The sequence below is a fragment of the Pteronotus mesoamericanus genome, unplaced genomic scaffold (genome assembly GCF_021234165.1).
Source record: "Pteronotus mesoamericanus isolate MK-2021 breed Mesoamerican mustached bat unplaced genomic scaffold, CSHL_Meso_final contig_73, whole genome shotgun sequence".
NCBI classification, from domain to species: Eukaryota; Metazoa; Chordata; class Mammalia; order Chiroptera; family Mormoopidae; genus Pteronotus; species Pteronotus mesoamericanus.
In genome coordinates, this window is record NW_026555245.1 from 19,520,907 (window position 1) to 19,546,161 (window position 25,255).

General features: G+C 41.1%; 1 protein-coding gene across 1 annotated transcript in view; it reads right to left on the bottom strand.

Annotated features, from left to right (window-relative positions):
• LOC129078504 (histone-arginine methyltransferase CARM1-like) overlaps positions 1–25,255 on the bottom strand; it is a 153,624-nt gene that overhangs the window by 91,021 nt on the left and 37,348 nt on the right. Inside the window, exons 3-4 of the mRNA XM_054583311.1 lie at positions 19,869–19,975; positions 18,899–19,003 (exon numbers count right to left, since the gene is read on the bottom strand). Of these exons, the coding sequence (XP_054439286.1) occupies positions 18,899–19,003; positions 19,869–19,975 (212 nt within the window). The remainder of the gene's footprint in view (positions 1–18,898; positions 19,004–19,868; positions 19,976–25,255) is intronic.

A 25,255-nucleotide genomic window follows, 5' to 3' on the forward strand; every position in this document is an offset into this window, starting at 1 on the left:
GTATTCCACAGTAGAAGTAATGAATGACCTAATCTATTGAGCAGTTAGCTACCTCATTTGTTTTTCTCCAAACTGTTCATAAGGTTTGGAGCCCCGATGAGGGAGACAACCAAGAAGACCAAAACAAAAGTGGTTATCCCCCTGAGGCTTGGGAGGTTTGATAATTCAAACAACTATTTTTAGTGTCACGTGAAGCTCTTTATACTTACTTCCCTTGAGCCTTCTACATTTACAAAAAGAATCTGTTTGCTAAAGAGCATCATTAATTAGCTTAATAAGGATTCGATGTTAAGGATTTCAATGGAGGACTTATTATACCAATATTAAAAATATAAACATGACATTTTAACACAGAATACCATTGGGCAATGTTTGACAAAGTGACAAAATACTACTTTTGCAGGAAAACTTAGTTAAGGTGGTTTTTTTAAATTTTGATAGCATGAAAAATTTTCCAAAAATTAGGGAATCTCAAGATTTCCTAACGGGTGTGTGTGTTAACTGCAACCCCACACTGGGCTGACACTGATCCTGTGCCATTATTTTAAGAGAACATGCTGTTAGTAATGGGTTCACAGTGCTTGCTCATATTAATTCTAGAGCTGTGACTGTATTCCATATGGTTTCCTAGGGTTTGGGTAATTAGGAGCATTACCAATTTAAAATGTCATCCAGTCTCCGGAATTTGCTGTCAGGCTGTCTGTAGTTTTAGAAATACCAATATTCACTTCTCCTCATCCTCCCTAGGAAATGCATCATCTTCACAGGACCCATGGTCCACTACAAGAACACCCATGAGGGCTGTTCAGGGAGTGGAAGCTCTTAAGTTGGAGGTTACAATCCATGACCACCAAAAAAGACGCACTGCATCCAGAAAAACCTTTGCAGAGCCTTCTGGAATTAAAAATATAATACCTCAGGTCCCATGTTCAATACAAAACATGGATATAAAATTAAGAGACAACAAATAGTGCGCCCACTTGCTCTGGCGATGGTGCCCTAGAATGGGTGAATGGAGCTCTTGGTCCCTTTCATTTGGGTATCATGAGGCACATCTTAGAGCAGTTGTTTTTCAGTTCTCTTCATCCTACAGACTAAAAACCAAAGAAATTTTTTACCGCCAGGCGAGACATACAGGAGAAAGTGAATGGGGTGAGAGAGAAAAGGGGCAGAGATGGGAGGGAGCTTGATATGGTTCCACTTTTGGCAAATTAGTCCATTAGGCAGAAAGATACTTGATAGACTTAGATGTTATCTGCAGGAGAAAAATTACAAACTGAGGCAATTTCCAAATACCTTATGTCTATCTAATTTCAAGCCAAAATTAACCTTATTTGTTTGTCTATTTGAGAACAGAGCATAAGCCTTGAAAAAGAATCTGACCTTTTGCTAGTATTCCCCAGATAAGGCCAGCTACTTACAACCTGTGTATATATTTTAAAAGGTAGTAAGTGAATTTTCAGTCTGGGACTGGTGGGAGAGGGGGAAGAGGGAGAGGGACATTTTACCTTCTCTATGTAAGCCATGCAATAATGGAAGCAAAGCTGTAGAAGGCTTAGGATAAATTCTCTGGTGCAAAACCAATGGTCAAAGCAAGTATTTACACTTTAATGGAAATATATAACCTCAGCCCTTTCCAGCTGGGGTTTCCATGACTGGGAGGTAGGGGAACATTAGCACAGAAAATTATGTTACACTCTGTTGCATGATACCTCAGGAAGCCTTGGAAGCTACATCGAGTCATACTTTCTTCTCCTCACAGAAGTTTATATTGAGCCTATTTTTTGTTGCACCATTTGTAGACCATCACAGAACTGGGTGTATGTGAGGACCTTGGCAGACATGACATACTTTCTTGCCCTAGGGAAAAATCTCCCTCCAGCAGAGGCAATAGAGAGTAATAAAATCCCCTTGAAACTGCAAAGCAGTTTACAGTTTCCCAAGGACATTCCCCTGACACTAACTATTTGATTTTCATGCTTCCCTGGGATGGAGAATACGTAGTTGTGTCCCCATTTGTTGATAAGGAAACTGGGCCTTGGAGAGACTATTTTCAGCCCAAGGCAACAAGGCTGGGAAGTAGCAGAGCTGGAATGAGAAACCAGTGCTCAACAATCTGCACCATCATGGCTCACTTTTTGTGTAGCAGAGAGAGAGAGAGAGAGAGAGAGAGAGAAGGATACACTGTGAAGAGACATAAATCTAATCATGTCCTGCCCTGGGTAACCACCTCTGATGGTTCCACGTGGCTGGAGAAGGTCCAGTTACTTTGGTGTGTCATCCTTGGACCTAAGCAATCCAGCAATGACAGGCTCTTCTGGCCTCTTTTTCTCTAATTCTCTTCTTCCTTCTTCCCCTCACACTTTAGGCTCAGCAACTGGATCCCTTTCCCTGATGCTAGGCTCCCACATGCGCGATCCCCTGTGGCAGAGGCAGCTAACAGCCTACCAAAGCTTCATGCTCTCTCAGAGTAGAGTTGTTGTGATGAAGTTGCCCAGCTGGGACTACATGTCCCAACCCCCCCGCTTCTACATGTGGCCACGTGACTAGTGCTGGCCAAAGGAATGTGAAGGGAACTGATGCATGTCACATCTGGGCCAAGGTGGTTGAGGGCTGAGGGAGCCTTCCCCACACTCTCTGCAGGGCACTGGAAACCACCTGCTGGATTCGAAAAAAGCCTGAATCCCTGGGTCACCACTTTGGGAAAACTACTCAGAACACAGTGCACATGGCATGAGCAAGACATAAATTTTATTAGGTTAAACCACTGAAATTTAGGAATCATTTGTTTTAGTAGCTGGCATAAACTGACATATTTCCCTTGGATGAAATACTCACCCATTTTTCCTCTCCTTTTTCTACCTGGGGAACTGAAGACCCAGAGAAGATATCACATCTCAGGGGTGCTTTACCTCACGTCTCCAGTTAGTCTAGGCTGGGCTCTCTGGCACCTGGGATGGAGCTCTTTAATAGTACTTATGATAGGATATCACAAATATTTCTCTACATGTTTATTTTCCCTGCTTAGTCTTTGAGTTCTTCAAAGACAATAATCACATCATTTCTCTCTTAACACCTAGTGCAGTGGGAAACATAAAAAGCACTCATAAGTATTTGTTGACTGAATGACTGAGTGGGATGCCTCAGTATGGCGGTCTCCTAATTCCAACATCACCTTGAAATATCTCTGGGAAAGGCTTATGACTTCTGCCAGCCATTTGGACTCTGGGAGTGTTCTTGTATCCCAAAGCCAGCACTCAGTGGCGCTCAGGCTGCCCTTGCCTTATATCCTGAACTGTTTCACCCAACCTTCTCTTCTGCTTCCTGGCCTATTTCTCATTTCTTGGCCTTCAAGTCTCCTCTCAGACCTGAAACTTCCTACCCTGGCTCTTTTCATGATTCTTGTCCTTCCTCCTTGACTTGGATCCAAGCAGGTCCCTTGGATTCCTCCTCTAACTACCTGAAGCAGCCTTTCGCCCTGACAGTGGCATTCTGGGCAGGTTCTGTGCTTCTTCCTGCTACAGAACCCTAGTACTTGGTGCTCCCCTTACTTGGGGCGCTCCCCACTACATTCTATGATATCAGTCTGTGGTAATTTTTAAAACATGTTACCTACTCAATGCCCATTGTGCTAGACCTCTTCAGTTTGTTCTACCAGATCTCTTCTTCACTCTTCTCCATCTTGCTCTTTGTCAAGTGTCTAACCTACATGGACTGCACCACTGGGCTTCCTTGCCATTGGACTCTAATTGGGATCAGTCAAGAGAAAAGAGAACAGGAGGTCAGAAGGAGTGAGGACAGTGTGGTCAGATGATTCATTCTCCTGGCTTCTTCCTTCCTGGATTTCCACAGATTGGTTGTGCCCCCCAAAAGCCACAGCTCTCTTTGGGCCTCCATCCCTTTGAGCTACGACCATTCCGTCAGGTTTCCAGTGATCACCCCTTCCCCTTGCCCATTTAGGCCTAATGGTGGTAACAGACACCACTCTTGCCAGTGCCAGAGTGCTTCACAACCCTGCGCTGGTGCCCTTCCCTCTGCCCACATCTTTCTAAATAGTCCCATTATTTAACTCTCCTAAAGTGCCTTGTCAGGTATGCCGTCTCTCTCCTTGCAGGCACCCTGACTGGTATACCAGCTCGTCCTTCAGACGCCTACAGTTCCTCATCACAGAAGACTTTCCTACTTTTCGCTCCTCTCCCGACGTAAGTTCTCCTGTTGGTGCTTTCTTATCACAACTTCCTTATATCTTTCCTTCTTAACACTCATCACAGTTACACTGCTTCATTCAATGACTGATTACTTGATTAATGTCTGTTCCCTACTCTGGATTGTGAGTTTTTTTAAGGGAGAGGCTGCCATCTGCTTCTTGCTATAGAATCTCTGATATGATATGAGGTCTGGAAAGGAGTAGAGATACTCACCAAATCTTTGTTGAACAAACTAATAAACAGTAATGCGTTTCAGTGCCACAGAGAACAGAGTCACGATCTAGAAGATATGGTGCAAATGTGTCACCTCCTTGAGAAAGCGCCTTCTACCAGCATAGCACATCTACTCTGATTTAGGGATCTTAAGCATCCTTCAAAGGATAATTTACTTTTGACATTGCCATTTATCATACTACAATCCAGTTAGTTCTGTGCACAATGTTCCTCTAGAGAGAGAATTCATCCTCAGCTGGCCCTGGCTGCACAGGCAGTAACTGCAGGCATGATTAATTTGGGACTTGCATGGGGGAATGCCAGAAAATAGTGAGAAATCCCTGCCAGGACTAATAGGGAAAAGTCAACAACTGGTCCATGTAACAGTGGCCAAAAGTTTTATGAATTTATTTGTAAGTAAAGTTTAAAAGATATTTCAATGTTAGGATCATCATTTCACTTGTAGAGGTGATTTTAAATACATGTGCTTATTGTCTCCTGGGCAAAGAAATCATGCAAAATGTTTGGACAGGGCTAAAAGGTTCCAAGTGGGTTCAAAGCTATTTAATTGGATTTACTAGCTTAAAATTAATAAGGAATATCCAGGTCCTTATGAAAGTGTGAAACAAAACAACCTCTGAATAATAGAGTAAAAATAAAGTAAGTATGTACCATTTGTTTTATACTTATTATGTGTTATGTCTGTTTAGTAGTTCAATTTACTTATTTACTTGTGATGACAAGTCTATAATGTGGATACAAACATGTCCTTCGTGTTGTAAATAAAGAGGCTGAGAATAAGATGGAGTTAAAGTAGTGTACTTAATAAGTTGGTTGCAGAGATGAGATAAAAACAAATGTATCTATTTCGAACTTAATGCTTTTAGCCACTCCCCTCGTCTTCCATTCTAAGTTATTCATTGTACTGTTCATGCTATAGTAATATTGGTCATATTAGCTTTCTTTTTTACCCCAACATTTTCATAATTTTCTTCCAATATGGAGGTTCTGATTACCTTATAGCCAATTCCTCCAGTTATGACAGTTATTATTTACTCACTTTTTTCCTTTATTTTCTTGAGCATATCAATGGCCGCTCTGAACTGCAATATCCCCACTGCCATCTTTGTGTGCCTTATACTCCTAAATTCTGTGTCCTACCCACCTGGACACTTCCACTGCCATCGCTGCTTCTGCCAGCCATCATTTTATTACATCTATAGATGCACATAAAGTATAGACACACACAAAGTTACATGTCCCTCATGGTCCTGCGCACTGCCACGTGCCTTCATCATCACTGCTACCTGTCAGCAGCCGCTTACTTCCGTAGACTACACCCAATTCTTCCACTGTTCAAACTATTGACCGATCAGCATCTAGGCAGTAACAGAATAAGCACAGAACAAACAGCCTTTGCAGCCCATCACAGCTCTTACTCTGGATTTTATCAGCGAAGAAAAATTCCAAATCATCTCAAGGGCTGTGGAAGACATCTCTTTGTGGATTTTGCAGCTTATATGGGCCTCTTGTTCAAATGCTTAGTACTTTAATTATGGCAGAAAAATTCTACAGTGGCCGCTCCACATAAGACAGAACTCTATATCTGCTGTGCAGTGAAAACATGCTTTCTGCCAAAGGGCTGCCTGTATTTCAATAATGAGAATCCGTGCTTATGAGCACCCTGTTCCACTCTGCCTGGTCTTCTGGCAGAGGACAGGTAAACGCATCACCAATCTTTGAATCACCCTTCTCCCAGTTCTCCAACTATTTCCCTCCAGTCTTATGGAAAATACAATGTATGTTGATCACTCTGGGATATCTCACCTTGGTTAACACCATTTAAAGGCTGCCAATAGACTCAGACTAGGTCACTCAGCTCTAAACCCTTAGGCTCATCATCCATTCATCAGGCATCTACTAAGCATCTACTCTTTACCCATTTTGCCAAGCACTGCGAGATTCAGGGAATGCAAAGATGAATGAATACAGCATGACTGGTAAGGAGAAAGACATATGTAAGAAAGCAATACAATAACGTGTGCAGGGGCAATGCTAGAATTCTATAAAGAGCACATTTAGAATATGAAGGAGGGATACTCTATTCTACCAAGGGTTCTGGAGAGATTTGAGGTGGCCTGGGTAGTGAAAATCGCAAGGTGAATCAGTGTGGTACCACCTGAACGATGGGAGGGACAGGAGCTCAAGGAGGGAGGATCCATGTGTAAAAAGGCACCCAAGAAGCCTAGAGCCAGACACAGTGGGGAGACAGTAAATTCCTTTAGAAGCATGACGTGTGTCTTAAGGGTGGAAGTAGGAGTGCGGATGAGACATGAACACAGCAATAGCAAAAACTGGGGAAAGTGGCAGATGCTTGATGATAGATGGTCTTGTATACAAGGCTAAGAACTACTTAAACTTGGTCCTTATGCAAAGAGGGATCCTGAAAAGTTTAATTATTGCATAGTCAGCAGCATCATTCTGGTGATCTAGGTCGGAGGGCACAAGATCAGAGGTAGCAGAGCAGACACTGGTGGCTCCTATCCAATGTCTGTCCCTTCCCCCTTCCTATCAGAACCTCAATTTTATTGAGTATTTACCCTCCTCCATGTGGTTATTCTCACCCAGTCCCAGAGCGGGGACTGGATTTGTCTAGGGCAATCATAGATGGGTCCATTTTTCTTGCCAGTGATGGCTTTAGACTTGGGTGTGTGACACAATGGTGTTAATGAGACCTGAAGGGAAGTCTGCAGGTGGGCTACTGGCAAAGATTTCCTCCCTTCTGATACAGACACACAGAGAAGATGCCTCTTCTTTCCTGAACATGGTTAAATTTGGACTCGATGCTCAGAGTAATTGGATTAAAACACCTCCTTGTCACACTATCTCCAACTGCGTTAGCTAATTTGAGTGGGAATTTTCTCTTACTTGAAGCCAAAGATATCTTAACTGGTACAAGTGGAGAAACTAATTGGAAAACTTTTGCAATATTCTAGGAAAGATACAAGAATGAGAACTACAAATTAGTGTGGAACAGAGGGAAATGGAGGAATTGTAAAAATGCCAAGTTATCAGCCAAAGAATTTGGAGATTGGAAAGGAAAAAAAAAGTCTAGATTGACTCCCACCCTGGTCCATGGCTTGGATGATGTTTATAATACAGTAGCACCTCCTTATCCTCAAGGGATATGTTCTAAGACCCCCAGTGGATGTCTCAAATAATACTGAAACGTGTGTGTGTGTGTATGTTTTTTCCTATCCATACATACTTATGATAAAATTTAATTTATATATTAGGCACAATAAGTGATTTAACAACAAAAACAAAATAGAGCAGTTATTATAATATACTGTAATAAAATATGTGAATTAACTTGGGGCCATTGTTAAGCAAAATAAGGATTACTTGAACACAAGCACAATGGTACTGTGACAATCTGATAACCTAGACGGTTACCAAGTGACTAACGGTTGGGAACATGTACTGCAGGGCTACGCTGGACAAAGGGGTGATTCAAATCCTGGGCAGGATGAAGCAGAACAGCATGAGATTTTATCATGCTATTCAGAACAGTGCAATTTAAAATGTATGAATTATTTCTGGAATTTTTCCATTAATGTTTTTTGGACCCCATTTAACTGTGTGTAACTGAAACCTCCCAAAGCAAAACCATGGAGAAGGGGAAAACACTGTACACACAGTCAGAGTTTGTGTCAGGCCAGAATGGAACACTCGCCTTGCTCTCCGGCCAGAGTGGCTCTAGAGATTGCCTGTGCTGATCTTTAAAAACTGGAGCTGTTTCATTGCTGCTCCTGCTGCTGCTGCAGACACTACTGCATAAGGCGTCTGTTGCAGGGGCTTCTCCTATTCCTCATGGCACAAAAAGTGCTCACCTCACTCATTCCACAAGCATTTTGTCCCTTGCCTCCTACCACAGAGCTCCTCAGTGCTGCTGAGGCCTGCGGCAAGTGCTACAGGGCCCAAGTGGCACTCATGAATGAGCACCTTAGAGCAGCAAGGGAGTTAACACCTTGGACCAAGGGAAAATGGCAGCCGAAGGGTGAATCATTCTCCTTTCTTCCCCTGGATGAACTGTTTGAAGATGGAGTGGCTTCATGTGGCCTTTCTGTAGATGTCCTTTGACATGGAACAGTTTTTCACACCTGCGGCCAACTCAGTGATTGACATGCTTACACTAACTCTCCTTCCTTCCCTCTTCACTCTTTCCCTCAGTCCCGCTTCTATCTGTGATCTAGGGAACCTAGAAATGGTGGTAGCTATGTAAAATTCTATCTTTTCTGGGTTTCTGGAACATCTAAACCTAAGCCACCACTCTGAACCTGAGTGATGGTGTTGATACCTCAGACTGAGGAAGGTAAATGAGAAGAGGATTCAGGTGCTCATTCCAAGTTCACTGGAACCCAATTCCTGGTTCATTGCCAGAAAAGATTAGACGGTAGTACAGTGCTTTGAACTGCTTATTCTTTGATTGTTTTGTCCAATTTAACTGTTGCTATTAACTTTATCTTCTTTATCTACTTACATTCTTATCCTGGAAAGCAATGTTAAAAAAAAGTCAACTACTTTAGAAGTTACTGTTGTATAGAGTCTTCTTTGTAAGACTTTGCAAAGTCAGTAGTTGGCCCTTCACAGTGCCATCTTAGAAGTAATGTGAAAAGTTTGGAAATTCAAGCCTAGGAACTTTCTAAAGTGCCTTGCATTCAGTGGGTAGGCAATGCACCAGGCAGAAGTTACCAGTAAGTTAACCAATAAACTTTATCAGTGAAATATTAATCCTTCAAACCCCCTCTTGTTTTCCTAGCTCCCTCCCATGCACAGATGATGAGCTGAGAATATCACCTTAGCAATCTGTCCCTTCTTTAATGATTTTGCAAAAGTGCCATCTGTTATGATAGTCATTAGTGCCATTTAACAAATACTTCTGGTTCTCCTTATGGGTACAGAGTAGAATTGTACTCACTTGCCCTTTTGAAATTAGCAATGGTCACATGTCTTGTTTGAACCCATGTAATATGGTCATTAGTAACATGGGTCATTTTCAGGAGGATCTGCTCCTCCCTCCTTGTCTCTGCAACAGGAACTAGTATATGTCACAGGGACGCTGTCCCTTTAGCCTGGGTCCTGGAGTGAGGGAGCACAGCCCTTTGCTAACCCACAGTAGACATGGACCATAAGCAAGAAATAAAGATCTGCTGGTTTAAATGACTGAAGTTTGAGGGTTGATTGTTACAGGAGTGTAACCTAGTTTATCCTAACAGGCCTAGGTCAAGCCATATCCTTGTAGTGCCAATGACTTCGGACTCAGATTCCCCAGTTATGCCCACTGCATTCTGACACTGTGCTGAGGCTCTGCGTATGATAGCTCACTAAATTCTTCCATCCACCATGTGTTAAGTTTTCTTGTCCCAATTTAAAAATAACCTCAGAAAGATTAAGGTCACATGTCACCATCTTGAAAGCTGCAGAGATGTGCTTTCAGTACAGATATCTTAACTGGAAACTCATCTGTTGCATTAAAGCCTCAGCTCTCTCTTTTGCAATACCCTAAAAGCAGTCTATAGCCATTGTTTCTTCAGTATTCTTGGCTCTCCTTGAAAGCTGCACTTTGTTTTCATACCAAATGAAAGCATTTTCCTCTGCCAACTCTGGCATCTCCCTCCAGTACGCTTTAGGAGCAGAGTCTATTCAAATTCAGGAGAACCCTGGCACAGACATGCCATCTGCTTCATATTCACAATCAGGAAATCCATGGAGAGGCCCTCTTAGGGCTAAGAAGCCAAAGAGATCAATTCAAACAAATATATTTCCTATCTCCCTTTCTTCAACCTCTATTACAGAGAATTAATCTCAGGGGGGGGTTCTTATGATATAGGACCTAACATGAACCCTGTCCTCTCTCCTGGGTTTAATTGTGTCCCCCAAAATTTGTGTCTACCCAGAACCTGTGAATATTAACTTATTTGGAAATAGGGTCTTTTACAGATATAGCAAGTTAAGATATCATACTGGATTATGGTAGACCCTAAATCCAATATGACTGTTGTTATTATAAGGAGAGAGAAATCCATACACAGAGATGGGCACAGGGGAAGACTGCCATGTGATAATGGATGCAGAGATTGAAGCGATGCATCTACCAGTCAAGGAACACCAAGGACTCCCAGCAACCAAAAAAGGTAAGAGGGGCAAGGAAGAATCCTTCCCTAGAGCCTTCTAAGGCTTCTGACTTCAGAACCTTGATTTCTGACTTCTAGCCTGTAGGACTGTGAGACCATACATTTGTGTTCTACACTACTCAATTTGTGGTAATTTGTTATGGCAGTCCTCTGAAACTAAAGCAGCTTGCAAAACCCAAGTCACATGAAAAATAAAACCATAAAAAATATACACACACAGATACACTCATTATGGTTTGTTTGTTTGTCTTTTCAAAAAATATATAGTCATCCCTTGGTATTTGTGGGGAATTGATTCCAGAACCATCTGCAGATACCAAAATCCATGAATGTTCAAGTCCCTTATATAAAGTGACATAGAACAATGCATACTGTTGGCCCTCTGCATACAAAAAATTCCCAACTATGGATGCAAAACCCAGTGATACAGATGACTGACTGTGTATGCATTGAAAAAAAAAATCTATATATAAGGGGACCTGTCAATGCAAACTTGTGTTGTTCAACAGTCAACTATATATGTACATATTTATATATAGTTATATGTACGTGAGACTGTTTTTCATTATCACGAATTCCACCCCCATACAGATACCAAAAATCACATAGATAAATATCAATTTAATTATCATATAAAGAGTGGCTTTCTGTTGATCTCCAAATCACCCTGCAGTACAGGCTTTGATACAGAGACCTGAGTTTGCTTATAGATCTACCACTCAGTAGATGTGAACAGTAAAGCAAGTTAATTAAATTCATGTAGATCTGGTCCCTTTACCAATAATGTTAGACTATCAAGTATATATTATTTTTTGTACCTCTCCTCATTTGACCCCTTCCTATGTTTGGGGAATGCTCCACCTGAGAGGCAGCAGAAGCCTCTGGCTGGGGAAGCGGAAGGTATCTGACGCTTCTGTCCAGCACCCCGATAGCTAAAGCATGACTGAGGCTCTGCCAACACAATGCACCTTGTGCGAGACGCTCATTGTGAAGACTGGGACGGTGCAGAATTCACTCAGGTGAGGTCACAGCTACTGACAGATGCCAGAGCATCAGAGGGAGGTTCTGAGGACAACATTTGATGCAGCACTTGGAGAAGGCTGCACACAAGGCAGTGTCCGTGTCCGGTGGCACTGCCGCCTTTCTGAGGTCAATTCTGCAGCATGAGTTTAGAAATTATTTCTGCTTAGGTAGCCTCTAAGCCTAGCTCCTCAATGTTCCTTTATCCTTTTAGGAAATTCTTTTACCTTTTTAAGTTTAAAAAAAGAATCAAATTAGCAGAGTTAGGATCTAAACCTAATGACTAACACTTGAAGATTAAATGAGATTAACTGAGATAGGAAATGCAAAGGACCTAAGCAGGAACGGGAAGTTATTTCCTTTCCTCCTACTTCCCTACACAGCGCTGAACAAGGATTCTGTCACCAGGTTAACAATGATGTTTAGGAGTGAGAAGTGGAGAATTCACAGAATGGATAAAGAGAATGTGGTATACACGCACCATGGAATATTGTTCTGCCTTATAAAAGGAGATCCTGCCATTTGTGACAACATGGATGAGCCTGGAGGACATTATCAAAGTGAAATAAGCCAGACACAGGAGGACAAATACTACATGATTCCACTTATATAAGGTATTTAAAATAGTCAAACTCATAGAAGCAGAGGGTAGAATGGTAGTTTCCAGGGACTGGGGAAAAAGGGAAACAGGAAACTATTAGTCACAGGGTACAGAGTTTCAGTTATGCAAGATGAATAATTTAATTCTTAATTCCTAGAGATCTATGGCAAAGCCTAGTTCCTAGAGTATGTAATACTGTATTGCATACTTAAAAATTTCCTAAGAGAGAAGGTCTTATATTAAGTTCTTATCCCATAAGAAGAAGAAGAAGAAGAAGAAGAAGAGGAGGGAATTTTTGGAAGTGCTGGATAAGACTGTGGTGATGATTTCACAGATGTGTACTTATCTCCAAACTCATCAAGTTGTGTACATTAAATATGTATAGCTTTTTGAATGTCATTCATGCCCTCATTAAAGAGGTTAAAAAAAAAATCTAAGAAAGCAAAAGCTATTTCATCACATCCAGACAGGACTATCTAGAAGGTCTGTGCTGCAGTCTTCATTCGCGCCAATAATTAAGGTCAGGCCCCACTAGTGTGCCAGGGTAACCAAAGTGCGCAGTGTTTTAAAGTGGGGGGAAAATTTCATAGCAGGATTACAGTGAACTCGAGGGCCTTTGACCAAACCAATGGTAAGCCCAAAGAAAGCTCATGCCGAGAGAGCTTTAAGCCCAGACTCTGAAAATCTGAATATCAGCTGACAATCTGAACAGGTTGCTTTGCATGTTTGTTGCTGTTATTTGTTTTATTTGAAGCCTTCAAATCCCTGAACCCCTCCCTCCCTAAGCCAACATTTGGATGCACTAAGCAGCTGTTGCGACTAGGGATTCTCTCTTCTGAAAACACTGATTTGAGCGGGGGGAAAACCAACTCCTGGCTCCTGCTTATTTTCACAAGTTTCCAGCAACGGGTGCCCTGACAAATGAAGTGTCAAAACATTTCCAAATTAAAACCCTACAGCTCACACAGCCCCACACCCTCAGCAGGATGGACTTCCCTTGCTTGTACCCAGCACACACTTGAAGAAACTAAAAATAGCCAGATGGCAATTAACAGAAACTCTGAGGAGGGGAATGGGGTGGGTTCCAGCAGGGTCAGTTTCTTGAATGGATTCCAAATGGAGTTCTCGGCCAGCAGTGCTCTGGCCAAGAATGGATTTTCATTAAAACTGCATGGAAGAGGCAGAATGAAAAATCAAAATTTGAAAGATTTAAAATTATAGTAGAGGTGGAAACTATAGCACCATGTCCAAAAGCAATAATAATAACACTTGCTACTAGGTACTGAACTCATATGCGAGCCATGTACTGAGCGCTTGATATACACGGTATCTTCTTAACCTTACAAAGACTCTGGGAAGTAGCTTCTGCTTTTATAGAAAAGGAAATTGAAGCCCAGAGATGGTGGACAACCTGTGCAAAATCTCAAGGTAAATAGGATGAAAGTCTATGGCAGGTGCATGGGAAGTGGCCAAGCTAGAGTTTCAACTCAGCATCCTGGCTCCAGAACTGATGAACATCCCCACTGTGCAATGCTGCCTCATGCATACATGAGGAGGTTTAGGAAACCACAATGTTTTCACCCCATCATTAAATCCAAAGAAACAAAAGTCTCCCTTGATGATTTCAGTCTGCTTTCCCACAGGCAGTACCTTTCAGAAGTTGTGTGTGTGGGCTCTAAAGTAAGACTAACTGGATGGAAATCCTGGCCTTTCATTTACCAGTTGTACTAAATCAAGTACCAAAATTATCAACATTCCCAGGTCACAGCTCCCTCACCTTTAAAATGGCAAAAATGTTAGTAGCGACGTCATAATGAAGATTAAAGGAAGCTGCTATAGGCTGAATGTTTGTGCCCTCCAAAATTCTTATCCCCAATGTGATGGTATTTGAAGATGTGGCCTTTGGGAGGTAGTTAGGTCTCAAGAGCGGAGCCCTTATGATGGGATTACTGCCTTAGAGACAGGAGAGAGCTTGCTTCCTCTACCCCTCAGCCGTAGGAAGATACAGCAAGAAGGCTACAATCTACAAGCAAGAAACAAACCCTTACCAGACACCAATTTCACAGACACATTGATCTTGGACTATGAGAAATAAATGTTTGTTGTTTAAATGACCCAGTCAATTCTACTTTTGTTATATCAGCCTGAACTAAGACAGAAACAATGTATGAGAAGCTCTTAGCATGGTGCTTTCATGTACTGAGCCACTGTATACGATCAATAATAGCCACTGGAATTAATCAAGCCCTTTTAGGTAAGCAGTGTCAATGGGAAAGAATACAAGGGTTTAGTGAAAAAAAATAGCATCCTCCATGGACACACAGATTATTCAGAATGGTCTTCAGCATAATTAAGCAAACAAAAAAGGTTTCTTAAGGATTTGGCTTTGCGGTAGATTTGGAGTTAGGGTGACCAGCCCTCCTAATTTGCCCTCCTAGTTTGTCTGGGACTGAGGAGATTCCTGGGACACTAAAACTGTGACAATTTTTTCTTCCAGTTTTCAGAGGAGGGGATATTTCCATGCAGGAGTGAGAAGTACTGGAAGTAAGAATGGTCATCATCTTTTCCTTCTTTCTGCATGATGGAAGTGACACATCTCACTGAGACATAGGGCTACGCCTGTCTAGCCCGGCACTCAGGGGCCAGCCTGCCCACTCCCTACTGAAGCATACGTTCTTGAGTCCCCTTTGTGGAAGCTTGCTGGGCAGGGTCTGGACTTGTCTGGGGAGACCAGTTGTTGAGTGGGTAGAAAATTTTATTTTGGAGGAAAAACAAAGTAGGAATATCTATTTGGACATAGGTCCAAACACTGTGCTCCCAACAGCATTTCCAATAATAAAACTGGTATTATGATTTCTACTTGACATCTGTGTCTACTTCTAAATCAGTTCAGAACTCAGAGGGGGAAAGGGATATAATTAATTATCAACCATGTGATTAATTATCACCTTCATAATCCCCAACAGATGAATGCCTATTTTATTTCATGGGCAGATAAGCCCATTTCAGTCTGGCAGAAAAGGGGTATTTTATAGAATCAAATAAGGTTAGAGCTGGAAGTGACCTTAAAGAAGACCTGATCCAATATCTTCATTTATACAGATGAAAAGATATGCAAATAAAGTGGTCAAGTAACGTAATCCACGTGAAACTCTGAGAAAGAGTCACCTAATGCAAATTAGAACAACTAGTAGTTTGGGGAGTGGTCTTTAAAAGCTATAACCAAAATTAAAATCAGATTATAGATAAGAGAGAATAGATTATAGATTCAAACTAAACAAATTCAGAAGGAGGGAAGTTTCTGTAAATGAAAGCATTGCCTCCTGAAATCGTCAAGCCATGGATTAATAGTTGAGGTTGAATTTGTTTTTTGTTTTTTTTTTTAGTTGGCAAGAAACCTACCTTAGGTCAATTAGGCTGCTTACCAACAATCTTGAGTAACAGATAAGGTGTCAAAAGAAACAAGCCTGTCTCCTCTATCCTCATTAGGAATGTTAGCTTCATAACTTAAACAGACATGCTCCCCCTGGCAAAGCAAGGGTCCTGGCACCTCAAGACATATGACAAGACACATGAGGCCCTTTAGTCAAACATGGCCATTTCTGTCTTACCTTTGTCTCTGTCACCCTCACCCTACCTAAGTACCTAGATTTTCCTTTTAGAAAATCTCCTGTCCTGGGTAAGTTGTAGAGAGCCACTTCACCCTGTCTTTTCCACTGAGTACAGCTGGAAAACCTGGACAGAATGCATGAAGCAGTTACTTGAAGACTGAAAAATAAACAGTAGCAGGTAGATTGGGAAACAAGACCAGAATTTGAACTACTACCGAACCATACCCCCTGGTGCCCAAATGATGGCCTAGACGCAACACACCAGAAGTGGGCACCAGTGTGCTGACAAGGGAACTCTTGGAGATGCCTTCTAGTTCTGGCTCCAACATCCGGAAAGGGAAGTCCTAATGCCCAGAGAAAGTGTGGAAACCCTCTGTTTTTTTTATCCCCCTGGCTGCTTCCCTCCCGTTCCCCCTTCTCTTTCCTTCTTTTGTGCATGCTCCAGCCCCCAGGAATATTGTGGTAGTCACATCAGCCTCCAAGAGCCAAAGCTACTAGAGAGGGCAACCTTTGTTTGCAATCAATGGTGCTGCCATTTCCAAAGGCTGGGACCAAACCTCATTGCTTTTATCCTTTCTTTATTGTCCCACCCCCTCTGTTTGGCCAATATGTAGGCAAAGTCATGGAAGTGCATGGCAGAGTGAGCTTTTTGGCCCAGAGACTGAAAAGTGTCCTTAGGGGACCAAAGAGTACCAGGAATATCATGGAGAGGAAGGAACTCAGCAAAGTAACCTCATAAAAGTGGGGTGTTTTATATATATATAAATTCCTTGGTTTATCCCAACCTGTACACACATGAATTTGATCTCAATTAGCAAACCAGAACTGAGAACATCCTAGGTGCTAAAAGGACCACTGCACATGGAACAAGTCCAAAAAGCACTGCTAAGGCTTTGAAAACTGAACTGAGGTAGGAACCAGGGCCCTCAGAAGACCAACTAGTGGCATGGAACTCACAGCCCGAACCCAATCAGGTTGAATGAATACTTAAGCAAAAATATCAACATTATCCACAGGCTTTCAACAACACCTAGAGTCCTACAATATAATATTGAAAGTGCAAGGAATACAATCAAAAATTTCTTGGCATATTAATAAACAGAGAAATCTCAATTTCTTGGAAAAGGTCATCAACGGAAGCTAACACAGCAGTGACATAGGCATTAGAATTACCTGACAAAAACTTTCAAGCCACTATTATTTTTTTAAAAAACCTCCAATTAGTAATCATGAACACTGCTGAAATCAATGGAAAAGTAGAAAAGTGTCAGTCAAGACAGAGTATACAAGGAAGAGCCAAATAGGGACTTAGAATTGAAAAATGCAATATATATACATATATATATTCTGTTGGGCTTAATAGCAGAATGGAGATGACAGAGGAAAGAAAGCCACAGGCAAATCAACTGGAGGCCTACTTATCACAACTTTTTCACTCATCACCTCTCTGCTTTAGTTAGCTATTGCAGCAATAACAAACCTGTCACAATGCAATGGCTTAAACTGGAAACAATTTATTATTTCTCCCCATTCTGGTCTTGCTTGGACTCACTCATGTTTCTGCATTCAGCTGGAGGGGTGTTTGGGCTGGGAGGTCCCAGGTGGCCTCACTCATGACTGGCGCTGGTGCTGGCCGTTGTCTGGACAGCCACAGTTCGCCTCCTTGTGTCCTCTCAACCTCTGGGAGGCCAGCCTGGGCTTCCCCCGAGACGGGTGCTCTCAGGGTCCCAAGAGGGTGAGACCGATGCCCCAAGGCTCATTAAGGCCTAGGCTAAAATTCAACCAATGTCACCGCTGTCATATTCTATTGATTGAAGTACATCACAAGGACAGCACAGAGATAGGGGGTGAAAAATTAGACTATTTCTTGATGAAAGAAGTAGCTGCACGACTTTGCAAATGGATGTGGACCCAGGGAGTCATGAGTCATTTGGGTCATTATTTCAATGTTCCACCAAACCCTTCCTGGGGAATTAATACTACAGCCTCAAAGGCCTTGGATCTACAATTACCATGGTAGTGGAGTAGAGTGTGAGGCTAAGAAAAATTTAGTGTTCTGCCTAAGATCACATGTGGGGAAAGTATGAAACTAGGTCCTATGACTGCTGATTCCACTGCTGAGCAGTACTCTTATCTTTGAGATGAACTGTATAGTACTTTGAACATTTTGTCTGTTTAACAGGTAGGAGAATAATAAACAACCCTTACAGAATGTGTTCACAATCATTCTTCGTTCAGATCCATTTTGTGAAGGAAATAAATGCAGGTGTTTGTGAGGTCTATGAAAAAAAAAAATGAAGTAAAGTGATAAAATAAGAGCTAGTCCTTATGTAGTAATAAAGTTCTTAACCTGTTCTTGCACCAAAGCATCGTCCATGTAGTCTCCAGAGTTCCTGGCACTCAAAATAATTTCCTTATTGAGGTAAAATTCACATAACATAAAATTAGCCATCAACCATTTTAAAGGGTACAGTTCAGTGGTATGTGGTACATTGTCTCTACCAAGATCCAAGACATTCTCATCACCCCAGAAGGTAACCCTGTACCCACTAAGAGCCACTCCCGCTTTCTCCATCCCCAAACCTCTGGGAACCACTAGTCTGCTTTCTCTCCATGGATTTGCTTATTCTGGATGTTTCCTATAAACGGAATCATATGAGCTTTGGTAACTGGCTCCTTTACTTACCATGTTTTTATGGTTCATCCACATTGAAGTGTGTATCAGCATTACGTTCCTTTTTATGGATAATGGAAATATAAATAACATTCATAATACTCTGTTGTATGGCTATACCACATTTTATTTATCTCTCTATAAATTGATGAGCATTTGGATTGTTTCTGCTTTGGGGCTATTGTGAGTGGTATTGCTTAACATTCATGCACAAACAGTTGTTTGAATACCTGCTTTCAATTTTGAAGGGTACATAGTTAGGTGTGGAATTTGTGGGTCTACCAAAGCTTAATTTTGATTCTAGTTTTTGACAAAACTTTTTAATATGGTTAATAACCATTAGTAAGAGATTAATCACCTGCTCTCATTATTACCTTATCTCTAAAGTCAATGTGGTTCTGGAGGATGGCTCTGTGGTAAGTGGCTGTCCTCACAAAATCTTGCATCATGTTCTGCTGCTGGGAAATGCAGCCATAAAACTGTAAGGAAAAGAGAAACAGGGAGAGTGAACAAGCCACGAGGCAGCACCTCCAAGAGCATCTGGTTCTCACAGCCACCCTGGCCAGGTAGGCTTAGCCTAATACCCAGGGAAGCTGAGGCTCTGACAGAGGCAGTGACAGTCCACCCTGGTCCTGTCTGTGACATTTCGGACTCTAAGTAGACACCAGACTTCTGACCGCTACTCCACGCAATAGTTTGAGGCCTAGATCTTGACCAGGTAAGTATACACACACCCTTCCCAAAGCCAAGGATCGGAAAAGAGCACAGATCAAAAATAACAGAGATAAGAGAAAGAGGCTAGGGCCAAAATGGGTGGCCCCAGTGCGTTCTATCAGCCCAGAGAGAAAAACAGTTCTTGGATAGAATTCCTGCTCAAGGGTGGGGGTGGGGCCAAAGGTAGTGATGGTGATAACCCCGTGCCAGGCACGCCAGGTCAGGGCGGTGGTGCGTACAAATCCATGAGCAGTGACAGCAATAGATATCGTCTTTGTGACTGCCATCATTTGTTAGTTTTCTTTTGCCAGGCACCATTCTAAGTGCTTCACATACATCCTAACATCAAATTAAATCATCACAACAATCAGATGAATTATTTTCCTTGGCTGAGGAAACTGAGGCTCAGAGAGATACAGAAGTTTGTCCAAGTCCTGACAACTTGGTAAGTGACAGAGTGGGGCTTCTAATTCAGGTGATGGTACCATTGCTGCCCAGGGGACCATACATTCAAAACCTCTGCAGTACAGTGTCAATCGTCTCCTCTCCACCCACCAGCCTGCTCAGGTATATTTGCAGGTGTGCATCACCTTGAAACAAGCCAATTCCACTTGGGGCAACTTCCCTGACCTGGAAGTATTGTGTGGCAGACGCCTCTTCTGTCCGCTGGCTAAACACTGAGTATTTCTTTTTCTCATTCCGACATCTTTTCAAGGTGTTTGAAAATGCGCTGAATTCTGCAAGGAGAAAGAAGCAAATATGTGTCTACACCTTGAAAACCACAGAATTCACCATTGTACTCTACAAAATTCCAGCTGAGAAGATACTGGAAGATCATAACAGCATGTTCATCCCTGAACACACGCATGATAAGGCATGGCAAGGTGGAAATGGGTACTCGTCTGAGGTGTGACACCCTTATTTACACTTGTCAGACATATTTCCATTCACAAATGTCAAGTGAGAGAGCATAATGGAACACAGACAGTGTCAGGATCATAGAATTCTTCCTGCTGCTGTACTCGCAGAGTTTCCAGGCTTATTCTCAGTATGTGCCCTGGGGAAGGTGATTGCTGATAATACAAAAAAAAAAAAAAAAAAAAAAAAAAGATGTATAGGCGAACATGAAATATATGTGAATGTAAATGAATATATATATGACATCTCATTCTATTACATAGTCACAGGGTTGTTGTTTTTTTTTTTACAGTATTCTCTAAGCATATAGAGGAAAGGTGAAATAGCAGCGATATGTGAATACAGGGGAATGCTTTCTATTATTTCAGGAAAAAAATACAAGAGTGAAGGCTCAAAAAAAATCTCAGAAATGATGTTACTAAGAGATAACAACACAGTTGTCAAATTTGGTGACTTCTGCCTTAAAAATGTCTCTCAAATCCTGCCCTGTGGTACTAACTGCCTGTGGCCTGTTCTGTCTCCACCTGGAGTCGCGACCAGGTCTTATGGCCCGCGCTGGGACCCTAATGCCCAGCTCTCTCTGTTCACCATGAGCTCCAGCCCCTCACGTTCTCTCTGCCCCTGTGTGGGTACCCATGCCCTCCCTCCTTTCACACGCCTGCACTACATCCTCCGTGCTTTTGTCATGCTGAGGCACTTGGTCCTGGCCTGGCTTCTTGACTTTGAATCTGTTTAGATTGCCTTTAGACATAAAACTCCTATTTATCCTCCAAGATGCAGTTCAACCAGCATTTCCTATTCTGTGTGCAGGATCAGTTATTGCAAAAACAGTGGGCCTTGAGAGTTGGCTCTAAATCAGAATCATCTGGGAAGAATTTTAAAAATCTGGATGCTGAACCCTCGTCCTACATCTGCTAATGCAATGTGGTGGTGGCAGAAGGCATGTCTATTTTATCAAAAGCCTCCTGAGTTAGTTTCCATGTGTAGCTAGGGATGAGGACCTTTAATCAAGTCTCATTCTCTCAATTTACTATTGTATTTCATATTTTACTGAATATATCAATCTTAAAAATGCCCACCTCTCTACCTGTTTTACTCTTAAAGGGCATGATTTAGGGGTTCCAGCCTTATTTATCCTATCTCATCAAAACATGGCGCTAACATAGCAGCCACCCAATAAAAGGTCTAACATGTAAATCTGGAGAAATAAGTAATGAATTTGGTGAAACTGTTTTCAACGGGGAGGCAGCCCTGTGAAGTCCTGGGGCTATTCCATGCGGAGGCGGTTTAAAAATATCTTTTTGGAGAATAAATAAGTAAACATACCTAACGCAGCTCCTTCTGCCCAAGGGAATGCCATCTATACTAGAGAAACTTGGCGATGGATAAAGGGAGAGATTTGTGGTGGAAATAGAAATCAAGATTAGATGAAATGTATTCTGAACAATCAATGTTTTACTACATTATACAGCTCATTCCAATTTATAAACCCTCATTTAGCCAGTGTTCCCGTATGGATGGATCTCTCTTTTATGAAAATAGAATAGTTCTTTAAATTTATCTCCATTATGAAATTTCCTGTCAGTTCTTTACCTTTCGCAATTATACCCTTATAAAGGAAAGAATGTAAATAATGATTTAGAAATAATTATAAAAGAAACACATGAAAAACATTAAAAAGTTACAACATTCAACAAGTAAAAAAAAGAAAAATCCTATATCACTTATTACTAATTATTATTAACATTTTGGTATGTTCTTTTGAGGTGTGTATGTACGTGTATGTGTGTACATGTGAGAAAACTACTCTTTACAAAATTGTGTATTATTTTGTAACCATATCTTTTTATTTAAAATTCTATGAATAACTTTCCAAGTTGCTGAGTTGTCTCTCCTTGACCTCATTGTTAATGGATGTATGTTTTAATGCCAAACTCACAGAAACAGAGAGTAGAAAAGTGGTGGCCAGGAGGTGGGGTCTGGGGGAAGTGCGATGCTGGCAAAGGTGCACATGTTCAGCTCTAAGATGAATAAGGTCTGGGATGCTAATACATAATACAGTGACCCTAGTTGCTAAAACTGTATTGTAACTGATGTCTGCTAAGAGAGAAGTTAAATGTTCTCACCAAAAAGTAAAATTAAATCCTCAGATGTATTGAAAAAAAACAAAACAAGACATTGGGTAATATTTGCCAAGCTCTACTCTCCCCACACCCTTCCACTCGCTCTGAGCCCTCAGAGGCTGCCAGCAGTGCTCTGTGTCACCTGTCAGAGAGTTCTTTGCATCCTAAGCATCTCAGTTGTTTGGGTTTTGAAAGCCTATAGTAAATTCATTTGTTCAGCAAACAGTCGTTTTTTAACTGAATTTATTGGGGTGATATTGGTTCATAAAATTATATAGGTGTCAGGTGTGCAATTCTATGACACATTATCTGTATATTGCATTGTGTATTCACCACTCCAAGTCAAGTCTCCTTCCATCACCATTTATGCTCCCTTTACCTTCTCCAACCTCCCCTAACCCCTCTTTCCTTCTGGTAATCACCGTATTGTTGTCTTTGCCTATGAGTTTGTTTGCCTTTTTTTTTTTTTTTTTGCTTACTCTTTTCACCTCTTTCATCCAGCCCCTCAAACTCTGCCAGTTTGTTCTTTGTATCTATGAGTCTATTTTGTTTTTTAGTTTATTTTGTTCACTAGATTCCACATATAAGTGAAATCACATGGTACTTGTATTTCTCTGACTGGCTTATTTCACTTAGCACAATACTCTCCAGGTCCATCCATGCTGTTGCAAAAGGTAAGATTTCCTTCTTTTTTTTTTACAGCCAAGTAGTATTCCATTGTGTAAATGTACTACAGCTTTTTTTATCCACTCATCTACTGATGGGAAATTGGGGTGTTTCTAAGTCTTGGCTGTTGTAAATAATGCTGCAATGAACATAGGTGTGCATATATTTTTTCAAATTAATGTTCTGAGTTTCTTTGTATATATTCTCAGAAGTGGAGTTGCTGGGTCAAAAGGCAGTTCCGTTTTTAATTTTTGGGGAAAGCTCCATACTGCTTTTCACAGTGGCTGAACCAATCTGCATTCCCACCAACAGTGCATGAGGGCTCCCTTTTCTCTACATCCTTGCCAACACTTGTTTTTTGATTTATTGATGATTACATTCTGAAAAGTATGAGGTGATAACTCATTGTGGTTTTAATTTGCATTTCTCTGATGATTAGTGATGTTCAGCATCTTTTCAAACATCTACGGGCCACCTGTATATCCTCTTTGGAGAAGTGTCTATTCAGGTCCTTTGCCCAATTTTTAATTGGATTGTTTGTTTTCTTTGGTATTGAGTTTTATAAGTTCTTTATGAATTTTGAATATTAACCCCTTATCGGATGTATCATTGATTAATACATTTCCCATTAAGTGGGTTCCCTTTTCATTTGTTGATGGTTTCCTTTGCTGTGCAAAAACATTTTAGTTTGATGTGGTTTTTCTTTTGTTTCTCTTACCCATGGCTATATATATCAGAAAAATTACTGCTCAGAGGATATATATCAGAAAAAGTATTCCTTGGACAAGGAATGGATGAGATTTTTACTGCCTATGTTTTCTTGTAAGATTTTTATGGTTAATATTTGACAAAGGAAGCAAGAACATACAATAGGGTAAAGACAGTCTATTCAATAAAAGGTATTGGGAAAATTGGACAGCTATGGGCAAAAAAAATGAAACTAGATGATCTTCTTACACCATGTACAAGAATAAACTCAAAATGGAGGAAAGACTTAAATGGAAGACTCGAAACCATAAAAACCCTAGAAGAAAAAGAGTCTTTTGAATATTAATACATAGATATAATCTTCTCTACCATACAGAGACTGACCAAGCTCATGGTTGTTCCACAACAAGGCCATAATTTTCTTTTGATTCTAAATGTTGAATTAGGTTCCTTCTTGATAAACCATTACTTCTCAATTTTGCCATGTAGTTATATTCATGGATCAATAAAGACTATTGAGGCATACCATTTGTTTCTCCTAAAAGACCATATTGAAGGGACCTGGTTTTGTTTGTTTGTTTCTCTTAAATAGCTTCTATTTACAAGTGGTACTGTCTGTGGTACTTTACAAAAAAAAATTTATTTACCTAGATACCAGCATCTTTCTGTGCCAAGAAAGGGTAACACCTGCCTGACTGCCTCAGCTGTTCTGGCCACATGTCCCAAAATTGTACCAGAAAATCCACAACTGACAGTATAATAATCATGGTGTAGGTTTTTTAAAAATAGCAATACATCACATTGTTGTCTGTGTCCATGGGCTATGCATATATGCTAATGTCTTATAATCCTCCGCACCCGTCTCCCCTCTGAGATCTGTCGGCCTGTTCCATGCATCCCTGCCTCTGGTTCTATTTTGTTTGTCAGTCTATTTTTTTCATTAGATTCTACATATGAGTGAGATCATATGGTAATTGTCTTTTTTCTGACTGGCTTATTTCGCTTAGTATCATGTTCTCCAGGTCCATCCATGCTGTTGTAAAGGGTAAGAGCTCCTTCTGTTTTAAAGCTGCATAGAATTCTATTGTGTAAATGTACCACATCTTTTTTATCCACTCATATATTGATGGGCACTTGGGTTGTTTCCAGACCTTGGCTATGGTAAATAACGCTGCTATGAACATAGGAGTGCGTATATCCTTTCTGATTAGTGTTTTTCATATGATTGCCTAACCATTGTGCTGTACATCTGAAACTAATACAGAATGAGTGATACTGAATGTAAACTAACAAACAAACAAATGTAAAATTCTAGACAGTGTTGCAGAACTGCTGTTGGGCTATCTTGAATAATTTACTGACAGCTTATTTTAATTCTCCCCAGTCCACCAGCTCAAGTTTGCCAAACTTCTTTCTAGTGGGCATCTAAGGAAGCTATTTATTTTCCTGTAGTTATTATACAAAGAAAAGAGGACAATGTTGACCACATGCCCCATTCAGTTTTCCTTCCCTTGGTTTCGTGGTCCGGGTCCTGTCTCCTTGGATGTATATAGCTTAGGACAGACTGCATTTACTCCCCCATCTCCTGTCTGGTCCGGGCTG